We start from the raw sequence: 14664 nt of genomic DNA, 5'->3' as shown, positions 1-14664 counted from the left end.
ACAAAGTCCTAAATTAAGGATCTGAAGACTTTTGTAAATGAGAGATTTCACTTTGTGATGATTATTATTATTGATTGATGGGTAAAAATGTATCCATTGAACTCAAATGAAGTGAAGGGGTCTGGATACTTCCTGAAGTCCAGACTGCACAGATCCAGATCACAGTTGAGCCTCTGTCTACGTCGGCCCCTACAGAGTCTTTACTGAAACGATGATGATGTCAGGTAACATCAGGGGACTGACCTGCTCCTGCTGCAGGGCCTTCACGAAGGCGTTCTTCAGCCTGTTGGTGTGTTCCGCCTTCAGAGCCTTCTTCTGATTGGACGTCATGCACTGCTCACAGAGGATCCGCCCACTCTTCTCCTGCTTCCAGTGAGGGGTGAAGTCGGTTCTGCACTGGGCGCAGAAGAAAGGCTCCATGCGGGCCAGCGTCCCTCTGAGTTTACCTGCAGAGGAAACAGTGACTCTGAGGACAGGTACAGGTGGAGGACCAAGCTGTCTCCAAAGACAGTTACACAGAAACATGTCAGTCTAAGACCACGCCCCTCTCAGGTGGAGACACTGCAGCTCACCCTCAGGTGTGCTGGCAGTCAACACCTTCCTGTTGGTGCTCACCTTCTCCCTCAGTTTGACCTCATAGGTTTATGTTCACACAGTGAGTGTCAGCTGCTTACCCTGACTGTCGAGCACACTCTGCACCACCTCCTCCAGGCCCACCATGTAGATGAACTCGCTGTTGGCGGCGGAGGGCAGGAAGTGAAGGAGCGGGGCAGGAGGTTTGGGTGGAGGGATCTCCAGCAAGGTTTTCTCCAGCTGCTTCCTCAGGGCCAGCTTGGCTGCTGCTTGGCTGCTGGCCTGGTCGGCCATGGAGCTCACCCCTCCGCTGGCTGACCCAGACATGGTGGACGGGCTGACGGCCGAAGATCCGCCCAGCCCACCGGCCACGCCACTGGCCCCTGCCGCCGCCGCCGCTTGCATGTGGGCCAGATTCATGTACATGGCACTGGAGCCTGAGCGCTGGGAGGCTGCCACCTGCTGGCTGGCCTGTGGGGAGACACACACTGTGGTTACACTGCCTCTCAATTTATAAAGTCTCTGTCTTCCTGACCTACCACACTGCTTGTACTGTCCTGGCCTCTGATGAGACGTTTCTGTCATCATGGTGATGGACTGAGGTTTTCACAGGCTCAGGGCTATGTGTTTTTAATACATGAGATCGAGGATCGAGACTCTGATCCCGATGCAGCATCATGTTGCTGCCCCAGATGGCATTTCTCTCCTTCTAATGGGTCTGACTGTACTGACCTCTAGGAACTGGGTTCTATGACTGAGTCCCTGTCTCATGAACACACACATATAGGTGATGTGATCAGTGACATCACAAAGCTGATCTACAGGTGGTGGTCACATGCTCAGATATGCAGCAATGCACCAGTAAAGGCACAGAAGAAGAGGCCAGTACAAGTGGATGTAAACACAAATGTTTTATGTTTTATAAAGACTCAACACTAGAGCTGCAGGAGAAAACAAACACTGTGAACAAGACAACTTCACCGACTAAAGATCAGCTCAGAGTCAGGTCATCAGATCTTCATTGCTCACCTGACTGTTTCTCCTCAGGTGGACTTTACCTGTTTGTTACATGAACATGTGACAGAAACAAATCTAGACAAATACAGTGAGCTCAACACTGTTGTTGTACTGCAGTTTTTAATATTGTGGTTTTACTCCTGGAACAGAACCTGGAAGTTCTGTTTTTACTGTGATGAACTGTAGTGACCTGTGGTGAGCTGTAGTGACCTGCGATCAGGTGTACTGCAGGTGGGCTTGGTATGAGTTTATACCTGCTGGTAGCTGACGGCGTTGACTATGCTGCTGGAGCTGGAGCGAGACATCCCGGGCTTGGAGGAGACCCTCTGGCCCTGCAGCTGGGCGGGGTTGGGGGCTATCACTCGCTGGGACATTAACATTGGCGGCAGGTTGGTGTTGGCTGCTGACCTGATGACTGTGTGACCCTATAGAGAGGAAAACAGGGCTTTATGACAGGAAGAGTCTGTTCCACTTTCACTACAAACCAGAAGCAGCTGTCCAAGATGGCGGCTCTCATGTGTTGTAAACTGTTTACGCTCACATGTGCAGATAGTGTAGTTACATGTTTTGTGTTTACTTCAAGTACCTCAGTATATTCAGGGTCCAGTTCATCAGGGTCACTGGGCTAAAACTAACTCAGTCCTGCATCAAACACAGACTCTTTCTTAGTTCATCTAAAGCTAACACAACAGTGGACAACACAACAGTGGACAGTGGACATCTGAGAGTATGATACTGTGCTAATATCGTCATGTTACCACAGACTGGGTTCATTGAGCCTCCATGTTCTGCCTCCAGTTTGGACAGATACTCAGAGCTGACAGCAGGGGGCAGCACATCACCATCACCATCACCCCCACCATCACCCCCACCATCACCACCCCCCCCCCCCCCCCCCCCCCCCCCCCCACACACACACACACACAGCTGAATATTTAACCATCTCAACATGTAATGGAGGAGCAGAACTACATGAAGAACAAAAGGCTGTTTCATAATCACAGCAGGACTCAGTCATTCTCTAAGCCAGGTCCTGATGTTAGTCTGCACCAACATCTTGATCCAGATTCAACCTGAACCTGGACCCTCATCTTACATCATCAAAAAAACTTAATTTACACAGCACTTTTATGAACAAAGTTACTTAAGAAATAAAATGAGGAAAATAAAATGGAAATTGATTTCTATCCAGATGTTGAACTCACATGAGACAGATGTTTTTTTAAAGAGGTTCTCAGTGTGAGTGTCAGAGGCTCAGGTGTCCTGACTTTAGTCCCTGTCCTGGGTCAAAACCACTGGAGACTTTAATATGAAAGGTAATGGTATTACACTGTACATCCAGGTGAGCTGGTGTTAGGTCTGCTGACCACACAACAATCCTCAGACTGAGACAGAGTCATGATTTCTAACCAACTTCATCTCCTTTGAAAATGTTGTCACAGCCTCTCTGTGGAGGAGCAGTAACTGTTCCTCACATGCACCAAGAAGTACACACAAACACACACACAGACCTGTGCAGTGCGGAGGTTCTGGGGCTCAGGGTTGTGCAGGCCTGGCCTCACAGGCAGCTTCCCCAGGCCAGGAGAGCTGTGGATGGGAGGAGGCTGAACAGAGGACGCCGCGTTCTGGACCACCGGGACCTGGACACAGTCATCAACACAACATGAACAGATGAATGTAACAGCACAACCATGTGGACACTAACACAAGTTGTTCAGCGTTGCTGAGTCACCTCTGTGTGACTCTTCTGGAGGCTGTAGTAAGCTGTAGTAGTCCTGTTGTTCAACCTGCCCTCAGTCAGAAATTGGCTGGACCAAATCACAGAAACACCTGTGAGTGTACAGGTCAGTCATTCTCTACATGTTAGACCACGTTCTTCCTTCCAGTCAGTTGTTTGTCCCCAGCATCAACATCCACGAGCAGCGACTTGATTCTAGCTTGAGTTCTCAGTCTACACAGGATCCTGTGTAAACCAGGTACAGTCAGAGTCCTCAGACCTTCACATGTTGTCATGTTGGAGTCTGATGATCAGTCTACACTCAATATCCCATAATTCATCCCATGTATTTGTTTTTACAAATGAATAAAGAAGACAAAACTGAACATCACAAGTTTTGAGACATTTAGTTCAGGTTCTTCCTTCTCTGGGTCATCTCCAGATGTTTCTATAACTGGACTGGAGTCCCTGTGGTAAATCAGCTGATTGGAAACACATCTGTCTATATCAATGTCTCACAGCTGACAATGCAGATCAGAGCAGAAACTATGAGGAGGAAGAACTGCTGCAGAGCTCAGAGAAGTCTGGAATAAACAGGAGACCAGGACCCTGATGGTCTCTGAGCTCCACAGAAACTTCCAGAAGGACCACCACTACTGCAGCTCTCCACTGATCTGGTCTTTATGTCAGAGAGTCCAGATGAGGCTAAAGGACTCTGAGACTAAGAGGAACCAGATTCTCTGGTCTGTTGAGACCAGGACTGAACTGTTTGGTCTCAGTTCTCAGAGTCAGGTCTGGAGGAAACCAGGCTGTTGTGTGTCTGTGTCGTGTCTCTGTGTGTCACTGACCTTCTGCACCACATTCTCCTTCTGCATCTGACTCTGTCTCAGCTTCTTCAGCAGAACCAGACGAGCCTCCTCCAGACGAAGCTCCTCCCTCAGAGATTTGATCATCTGCTGCCTCTCCTCTCCTGTCTTCCCCTGGAACAGACACAGACACAGACACAGACACAAACACACACACACACACACACACACACACACACACACACACACACACACACACACACACACACACACACACACACACACACACACACACACACACAGTCTAAATGCCCCTTGAAATAAAAGCGTGTGTGTTGTGCCATTGTTGGCCCGACGAACATCAGGCTTTTGTCTCCAGGGGAAAAGGCTAAAATCAGTGTTCACACCCAGGTCACATGACTCTGCAGCAGACCTGGGTTTTTATTGGCTCCAATCAGCAGTGATGTACACACAACACCTGGGTGAACACAGCACCTGGGTGAACACACTAGTTTTCGCCGCTTCTCCTGCAGTGACGTTGTTCAGAGTGTGCATGTGTGTGGGGGCAGTGATGCTGCTGATGGTCCTACCTTGAACATGTCCAGGTTGGCCTGGTGCAGGCGCTCCTCAGGGCGTGGTGTTGTTCTGGGACTGGACGCCTCATTGTCGGACAGGATGATGACGTCGGGAGATGGAGTTCGTCTTTCGTGCTCTGAATCACTTCATGAGAAAACACATGGTGGATGGTGAATATCTGCACTCAGAGCTCTGACCACATACACACTGTCTACTTTTGTAATGTGAGGTTTATTGTCACATACGGCAGCTTCTCACTCTCGCTTCTCTCGTTTAAACACTCAGGTGTTTAAACGCCACCTGTCTCACGTGTTTGGATTTATAGTAATAAAAGACAATGATTCCATTAACACCTCTCATTTACCACTGTAGTATTTACTAGTGTGCTTGTTTCCCTTTGTTATTATTATTATTATTATTATTATTATTGTTCAGTAGAACCATCATCATCATCATTAACAGTTTAACTATGTTGCCATGAATTAAGCTCATCACTTCCTCCAGACTTTCCACATTAAAAATTTTGAAGCCTTCTTTCATAAGTTGGGCTTTTAATATGAAAAACATCAGGAAGTGCAGAGCTTATCATGGATCAGGAGGACGACAAAGAAGAAACAGGTGGAGTCACTGAGAGATGACTTCACCAGTCATGCGCTGGCAGCTCAGTGGTGGTGCAGATGAATTAATGAACATCACACTGAATTCATCAGGTGAGTTGTTGTGGTACTCTACAGGTAAACTTACCTGCCTCCATGTTTTCTACTCAGCTTTAAAGGTGACCTTTATTTGGGCTCGTTGAGTTTGATCATATGAAGTCCTCTGTGCCTCACAGCTCCTCTCACACCAGGTTCTCAAAGTAACAAAGGACAAAGTGAGGGATGGACCCTTCAGCGTAATTATCAACCACAGGGTTATGATTATGACCTGTGGTCTCACCTAGTTGAGCAGGTGAAGGTTTATGGTCTGTAGCCAAACTACAGAATAAAATCTACATGTCTGAGTCTCCACTGTTGCCACTCAGCTGAACGTGTTTGTTCAGAGACCCACTGTGATTTTATGATGAAGACAGGAAGTGGACTGTGAGATGACAGTTTGGTGAGTCTGTCTTTGATTTGACCTCATCGACCTCTGACAGACAGTGAGTTTGTTGGTAGGTGGATGAACATGGTTTAGGTCTGTGAGGTAACTCTGTGAAGCTAATGTTAGCTCCAACGGCTACAGCTAATGTTGACTGTCTGCTTCAAAAAGACTCAACTCTACGGAGAGACAGTGGGTCAGAGACGTCAGTGTAACTCAGTTGTCAGAAAAGTTCACAGTAAAATACAGTAAAAACAGACTCATTGCTGAATAGAGGAGGAAACCACTGACTGATCTGTGTGCTCGTGGGTTTGGTTGTGACGTGGTGTTTTCAGATATGATCAAGATACAAACAGAGGATGATGACAGGACTCCAAATTGCAGGATGCAGATGGATCACATCATACCTGTTCTGAGCAGGGAAGAGAGACACCAGGCAGACAGGTGTCAGCTTACTGTGCTGCCAGGTTCAGTCTGTGGTCAGAGGTCCTTCCTCCTGATTCTGATCAGTGCTGTATAAGTAAACTTTATCATTACTGCTCCTTCAAGTAGAGGTAGACAGTAAGAACAGGTGAACATAACACAAGTAAAGATGGTTGAATCTAGCTCTAGGTTTCCTGGTGTTGTTCTTGCTGTCACACTGTGGTTTACCGGGAGCTGTAGTTCACCTGTTGTTTTCCTACTAAGGCCTAAAACCTGCTGCCTGTGTGTGACCGTTGTGTCTTACAGAAACACAGTCTTGATGTAACAGTAACTTTACTCTCTCTGGTTCTTCACTCACCATCTCCTCCCAGCACTCATGTCCACCGGCTCATCCAGGATGTTCTCCTTCCCGTTCTTACTAGGTCCAATGTGGCCGCTGTGACCCCCCAGCCGCAGACTCCCATTCAGCTTCTCCTCATAAGCAGCACCCATTAGGCTCTGGTGGTGGAGGGAGCTGCCTCCGGGGCCCTTCCCATCTCCTAGGGGCCCTGCGACCTCCAGGGCTGCTAGATCAGCTAGGTCCTTGCGTTTGAGTAGTGCCAGCATTTTGAGGCGTTCCATGGCCTCGTGGCCCTCCATTTTGAGGCGCTTGGCTAGCGCCTCCTCTCGTTCACTGGGTGACTCCAGGCCACGCTTCAGCAGGTTAAGCCTCAGCGCCTCCTCAGACATCCGCTCCATCCTGGAGGAGAGGACATAGAGGTTAACAGAGCCACAAACGACGGTCACCAAGATCTCCAACACCCACTTTTCCCATGGGAAACTTCTTCACACCCATTTGTCCAATGGTCGGATGGTTTAAAACCCCTACACATCACTTCTCCCCCTCTGTGACCACCAGCTGTTTTCACTACACAACACATCATACTAACTACTTCTGTTCTATTATAACTTGGTCATCAGTGTTTCTGAAAACTATAGTACGCGATGTGTTTCTAATGTTTTTAGTTGAAATATGCCTGAAAACCTGTTAATGTGGGAGGGGCTGTTAGAGGCTTCTGTGACCAATAACAATAGAATAATAATAGAAAACAGATCAACAATATAGACACTTTACCCTCAGAAACTCTTCATCATAGGAGAAACACTGACCTGAGGTGAGGGACGTTTTTAGATGTGTCATGGTACACAGAGTAACAGAGAACAACGTGACAGGCTGCAAAACTTTACAAACTCATCTAATCTCAAAATGACCAAACTGTGACACAGAGAGAAGGACACAAATACAATGACAGATGTAGGTGTAGAGCTGCCAGAGCCCAAGAGAACGACGCTCCGCCCCTTTTTTTCTCCAGGTGAATAAAATCTCCTCAGTTCACATAAATCAGTTAAAATTTATACAAATTTTTAAGCATGGGAAGATCCAGTCCTCACTAAAGCATCTGTTATTAGGAGAGCTGAGAGCTGAGCTGGTAGCCAGCTGCTCAGTGATGAAATGGTTAATTAGTATAATGAAAAGACAGAAAGATCCTTTCATTCATCCTTCACTCTTGTGACGTTTCTTTATCTGTGATGACTCACACACAAACATGACAGAGCTAGCCTAGCCTGTTAGCCTAGCCTGTTAGTTTAGCTACGTTTTCATAGCCTAGCCTGTTAGCTTAGCTTGACCTCTGCTGCCCTGCAGCTTCTCTTCTGAATGAATGTTTCCAGTGTGGCTTCATTTGCTTGACACAAGTGAGTAAATGATCCACTCAAACACAAACTGCTTGTGTTCAATCACCTGCTGCTGATTACAACCTACTACATCATGGTGTCGACTGACATCACTGAGCTGATTACAACCTCTTACATCATGGTGTTGTCTTGATGACATGTCGTCATGATGTCGTCATGTCATATCACAGGTGTGTTATTGTACTTCTACAAATAGCACTAGAGCTCTGACGACAGGAAAATCAAACCATGGACAAAACGTGTATGTGGAAAGAAAACATTTCTTGCTTCTGAAGTTCCATTACACCATATTTTATTTTTAAAACATATTTCCATGTTTGTAGTTGAGGTATATTGAAGAGAAAACATTTAGAGAAGTTGTTTGACCCTGGAGCTACACTTTCAGGGGAAGACCAGAATCTGGCACTCGTCTTCCACGTTCTACTGGATGGACAAACTAACCGACAGTCTGCAAAGAGGTAGAGCAGGGACTGCTCTAAATCCAACACCACCTAGGTGAAATGAAGATATAATCAATATTAGGGATCGACTGATTATTGGATGCAATAGTTATTTTTCTGCATTTTTCCGATTATCGTAATAATTTTTTAACCAGTAAAATAAATCAATTTTAAAATGCGCTACTTTGGTTCTAATGCAGCCACCTGTCTTTGTCTGGACAGATGTCCTGCCCAGAGCACCATCTGATTTGTTACACATCACGAATAATAGGCTATCAACACTACAGGTTACGGTGAACACAGACAACACAGACTAGAGCAGCTCTGGTTAGAGTCGAAGGTGAGACAGCATAGAGAGAGAGAGAGGAAAAAGAGGAGCCATCGCTAACTGCTAAGCTAAGCTAACCAGCTGATCTGAATATGATGTAAACAGCAACTGGATCAGTGACAGTCTCTAAAGCAGAAGAGACTGTGAGAGCTGCAGCAGATCTAGAGTCAGTTTAAATGTACAACATGCAGTCAGTGATTGGTGAAGAGAACAGCAGAGTTAACTGTGTTCAGACAGAGCAGCAGTGAACACTACAGAGACTGGAGAGAAGAGACTAACCTCTGTCAGCAGGTCATCAACCACAATGACCTCTGTCAGCAAGTCAACGACCTTATTGACCTCTGTCAGCAGGTAAACGACCCCACTGACTTCTGTCAGCAGGTCAACGACCTCAATGACCTCTGTCAGCAGGTCATTATTGACCTCACTGACCTCTGCCAGCAGCTCAATGACCTCAATGACCACTGCACGTCAACGACCTCACTGACTTCTGTCAGCAGGTCAACGACCTCAATTACCTCTGTAGGTCAACAACCTCACTGATGTCCTTCCGTCAAACTCTGTCCCTCCTCTGTTTCCATGGCGCCGCACGAGTGGCAGCTCCTGCTCATTGTTGAGCTTTTTCCCTATTCTTCTATTTTTAATTGTATTTTTTATCAACGGTCAGCTGCTCTTATTCGCGCACTATGGACATGCATAATCTTGCGGTGTTCGTACTGGCCGCTCTACTGTTTTCTTTTTCTCTGTTTACGTCCGTGTCCGCAGCCATGGGTCCATTGTTTACACCAGGGAACAGCTGATGGCGCTCCGTAACACAGCGGTGTTACCCGAGGAGAGACCCGACATTGCCCGCAACCTGAGGAGGAGGAAGAGACGGGGAAGTCGTGCCGGGAGGGAGCGACGTGCCAGGAGGAGACGGTACAAACCAGTTCTCCCCTCCATCATCCTGGGGAACGTAAGATCTCTCCCCAATAAGATGGACGAGCTAACGGCGGCTAATCCGCAACGGCTAGTCTGCTACGGAGCCTGAGGTCTTTTGGGGTGCAGGGGGCACTCCTGAAGACCTTTTACGACTCTGTGGTGGCATCAGCCATCTTTTACGGTGTGGTCTGCTGGGGAAGCAGCATCTCCACTGCTGAAAGGAGGAGACTGAACAGGCTGATCAGGAAGGCCAGCTCTGTCCTGGGATGCCCCTTGGACTCAGTGGAGGTAGTGGGCAACCTGGAGAATGGTGGCGAAGCTATCATCCCTGTTGGAGAACACCTCCCAGCCCATGCAGGACACTCTGACAGCACTGAGCAGCTCCTTCAGTGACAGGCTGCTGCACCCACGGTGAGTGAAGGAGAGATACCGCAAGTCTTTCCTTCCAGCTGCTGTCAGACTTTACAACAAACACCACACACACACACACACACACACACACACACCAGAAACAGACAACTCACCACCGTAACAACCTTATGCATTAGCTACTGTTGTTGTAAATATGTAATTTTTTGTATCTATATATTTAGTACATTATTATATTGTTATTATTTATCATTCTAAATATTTATAATTGCAGTTTCTGCAGCTTTCCTGTTCTCTGCACTACCAATTTGCTGCTGTAACACTGTGAATTTCTCCACTGTGGGACTAATAAAGGAGATCTTATCTTATTTTATCTTGAAGTCTATCATCTGGACCATCATCTGGACCCTATGTGTGCACTCTGGCAGGACTCTTATCTGGACTCTCATCTAGACCATCAACTGGATTCTCAGCTCGAGTCTGGCAGAACTCTTATCTAGAGCCTCAACTGGACCGTCATTTGGACTCTGATCTGGACCCTCATCTAGATTCTTGCAGGACTCTCATCTGGACCCTCAAGTGGACTCTGGCAGGACTCTCATCGTGGATCTCATCTGGACTCATCTACCATCTACCATCAACTGGATTCTCAACTTGAGTCTCGCAGGACCCTTATCACCTGGACTCTCATCTAGACCCTAAACTGGACTCTCATCTGGACCCTGATCTGAGCTCCTCCTTGGCAGGATCCTTAGATGGACGTGGGCCCTCACGTGGACTCTGGCAGCAGCCTCATCTGGACTTTCATTTAGACCACGTGTCAAACTCAAGGCCCGCGGGCCAAATCCGGTCCACCACGTCATTTTATGTGGCCCACGAGAGCTTAAAATGCATAGGGTTATCTGTGAAGTGACGGCATTCCGCCACTAGATTGCAGTGTTTCCATTTGAAAGGCGGTTTTCCAACAAATGAAGATTAGAAATATCAACAATTAATCCCAAAAGGCCTAAGAAGAGAAAAACTGATGCAGAAGGAAGGCAATTTAACGAAAGATAGGAACGCGAATATATGTTTGTGCTTCAAGGGGAAAAGCCGGTGTGTTTTACTTTTGTGTTATGAGGCAGTGTCTGTGGTGAAGGAGTACAATCTACGTCAGCATTTTGACACCAAACACGGAGCTAAGTATGCTGCATTTAGCCTCCAAGAAAAACAACAAATTGTCCAAGAATTAAAAGGCAGAGTGCAATCGCAGCAGGGAATATTCACCAAAGCTACAGCCAAAAATGATGCAGCAGGTAAAGCTAGCTTTATTGTGGCTGAAGAAATCGCCTGAGATTCGAGGTGTTTTTCAGAGGGTGCATTTCTGAAGCAATGCATGCTAAAGGTGTGTGAGCAGGTGTGCCCTGACCAGATACAGGCTTTTAAAAATGTCAGTTTATCAAGAAACACCATTGCAGACCGAGTTAAGGAACTGGCAGGAAATCTGACAACACAGCTGGCGGAAGAGACACGCAGTAATCTGGCTTTTTCATTCGCTGTTGATCGATATAGCGCAGTTGTCTATTTTTATACAAGGCGTGAAGGCGGACCTCTCTGTCACTGAGGAGCGCTTGGATATAGCTGCCATGCATGGGATGACAACGGGGAGGGACATTTTCAAGGTGGTGGAGAAGTTTGCAAATAAAACTAAATTACCCTGGGAAAAAGTTGGTGGGGTTAACTACCGATGGTGCACCTGCAATGTGTGGAGCAAAAACAGGCTTGGTTGGACTAATGAAAGACAAAATGCCAAAAATGAACTGCCTCACACCTCTGATAACGTATCATTGCATTATCCATCAAGAAGCTCTGTGTGGAAAGGTTCTGGAAATGGATGAAACAGTCATGAAAACAGTGAACTTCATTTGGGCGCGTGGCCTGAATCACTGCCACCAGTAGGTGGGCGTGGAGCATGGAGATCTGCCGTATCATACAGAAGTAAGGTAGCTGAGCAGGAGTGCAGTCCTCAACCGATTTTTTGAGCTCAGGAAACAAATCACTCTTTTCATGGAAAGTAAAGGAAAACCCTTGTCTGAACTGTCAGATCAAACCTGGCTTTGTGATTTTGCCATGTAACGTGACATAACCGAACATCTCGCCCAACTGAATCAGAGGCTGCAGGGACGCAAACAAGTCATCACGCAAATGTACGACATGATCACAGCTTTCCAGCGAAAACTTCACCTATGGAAGTCCCAACTGGAACAAGCTAGTCTTGCCCACTTTCCTGTTTGTCAGAGCATCTCAGCCTCAGTTTCCTGTGGTTTTCCATTCTCTTGGTTGGCTACCAAAGTGAGCCGGTTAATTAATGAGTTTGATCGTCGCTTCTCTGACATCAGAGCAGAGCACTTAGGCTTTGCCATCTTTGCCAGTCCTTTCACAGCCGACATCAACAGCGCACCCCATCACCTTCAGATGGAGTTAATAGAAATCCAAAGTGACAGTGGCCCGAGAGCAAAGTTCCAGGATGCTGCAATCAAAGACTTTTACCATCTACTGCCCTTTGACTTCATGCTGCCCGTGTTCTGTCCATGTTTGGGAACACCTATCTGTGCGAACAGATGTTCTCAATAATAAACCTAAACAAAACCAAGCACAGATCACGGATCACTGATGACAACTTCCATGCTGTTTTGCGGATGGCTACAGCACAAGACCTAAAACCAGACAATGACACATTGACCATGGGAAAACAGTGTCAGACATCCAGCCAGAAAACAAATGGGTGAGCATTTTTAAAACCTAAATTAAAATTATAATAAAATGTGTTTCAACATAAAAAGAACAGTTTAATAATTGTGAAAATGAATGGTTGTGCTTGCATTTTGTTTTGTGTTTGTTGTTATTTTCAGAACATGATGAATGGATGAGGATGGTGGGTGATTTGGTGTCTCAGGGTGAGGAGGGACCTACTTGGTGTGTTCAGGGACAAGCAGCATTGCCTTACCACCTCACCCAAAACTTGACCAATATAGTTTTGAACTGTGAAACTCCTTTTTGTTATTTTGAGTTAATGGCATATCCTACTTTGAATGTATAGCAACATTCTTATTTTGCTTGATGTTAATATTCTGAACTTGATTTTTTTTATTTATTTTATTGAGGAAAAAGTTGTTGCAGTCTGTTCAAATTCAATATTTCTGGTCAAAACATTGTCATTACTAGACTGTTCATTAAATGTTAATCCTGTTTGGCCTGCAACTTAGACTGTGTTTTAAATTTCAGCCCCTTGTGTGATTGAGTTTGACACCCCTGCTTTAGACCCTCAACTGGACTGTCATCTGGACTGTCATTTGGGCCTGCATCTGGACCCTAATCTGGACTTTGGTCTGGACTCTGATCTGGACTCTGCTCTGGACTCACTGCTTCCTGATTATTGCTCAGTTAGCAGCACCACTCTGTTCAGCATATAACCTCCGTGAATAGTTTTCAGGGATGGGGACATCGGAATAACCGAAGTCTGTACAGTCCAACTGAACAACCCTGTAATTAACTTCACCAGTTTTCAGTGTTTGTTGGAGGAGTCGTGACCACAGGAACCTTTTCCACTGCTGACGTGTGAACGCAGCACACAAGAGTGTTCAAGCCCCGAAAACAGTGACTTTCAGAAACACTGCTCGATGAGGTAGACACCCACGGTGGCTCCTGATTGGCTCTTATCAGCCTTGAGAACCAGCGGTGAAAACAGGAATTACAAGTGTTACTGACCTTGTTGTCTTTGCAGCAGCTGTTGTTCAGTTCAGTTCTATATGTTAATGCTGCAACTGTCACTACACTGTTCCTTGTTTGTAGTATTTTCTGTGACTAATCAGCTGAGTACAACAGAGTAGAAAATCTACTTCTCGTTTATGGTTTCTAATATGGAGCTAAAACAGCTGTCTGGATGGATTGATGAATTTGTTTTGAAACGAAAACGCAGTAATGTGGATATAGCCTAAGACACTAACAGTGACAGGTCAGACGTCACATCAAGACTTTAGAAAGTGGCTCTGAATTATAGGACAGGGCTCCAGACTCACTATATCACTGATTGCACTGGTGCTACCAACCTTCTCAGTTGGTTGTGCCTTTTTTTTTGCTATTGCATAGCAAAAAATATCCTATGGAAATATCCTAATATCCTTATGGCAAAATGCCAATTAGGATATTTGAGAGACTTCCATTATCAATGGCATGGGCATAGACAATCTAACATTCTTTGGTGGAAATGTTGGTGACACCATCTAGACTGACTGAGAAGAACTACTTTCAACGACAATGCAGTACATGTGGGACATTGAGACAGCCTAATGACTGATCATGAATTATCATGCACTCGCATGAATGTGACCACGTATTTTAACTTGCAAACTCTCAAAAAATTGTTACCATTTCAATCGCATTCTGAAGCTCTGTATGAGAGCAAACAAGTGACAGTGTGAAGGATGTGGATCAAGCATTTCTGAGACTAAATAACTAAATGTCAGACATGTGCACAGGCAGTCCTTCTAACAATGGTCATGACTAGCGCATGTCACACTATTGGGTAATTCCGTGTCAAATCATCACACTTTTGGACCTCACTGTCACAGGTTTTAACAAAACTCGGCATGCTGATTTGGTCATATGAGAAACCCATGGAACTGAAATTGCATGGGTCTTGGA

General features: G+C 46.0%; 1 protein-coding gene across 3 annotated transcripts in view; it reads right to left on the bottom strand.

The window, feature by feature from the left end:
* The window catches only part of gatad2b (GATA zinc finger domain containing 2B), a 42170-nt gene that overhangs the window by 7245 nt on the left and 20261 nt on the right, over positions 1-14664 (bottom strand). Inside the window, exons 1-8 of one of the 3 annotated variants that reach the window (XM_071499234.1) lie at positions 9210-9327; positions 6548-6928; positions 4704-4833; positions 4156-4287; positions 3102-3230; positions 1845-2015; positions 675-1044; positions 244-446 (exon numbers count right to left, since the gene is read on the bottom strand). In XM_071499234.1, coding sequence (XP_071355335.1) covers positions 244-446; positions 675-1044; positions 1845-2015; positions 3102-3230; positions 4156-4287; positions 4704-4833; positions 6548-6927 — 1515 coding nt within the window. In that variant the 5' untranslated portion in view covers position 6928; positions 9210-9327. The other 2 variants (XM_071499233.1, XM_071499235.1) reach the window with 2 other exon arrangements.

The sequence above is a fragment of the Trachinotus anak genome, unplaced genomic scaffold (genome assembly GCF_046630095.1).
Source record: "Trachinotus anak isolate AG129_WGS33_773 ecotype Australia unplaced genomic scaffold, CSIRO_AGI_Tana_v1 ptg000016l, whole genome shotgun sequence".
In the NCBI taxonomy this organism is placed as follows: Eukaryota; Metazoa; Chordata; class Actinopteri; order Carangiformes; family Carangidae; genus Trachinotus; species Trachinotus anak.
Note: the sequence above shows the minus strand (reverse complement) of the source record. Positions and strands in the feature narration are given on the sequence as shown.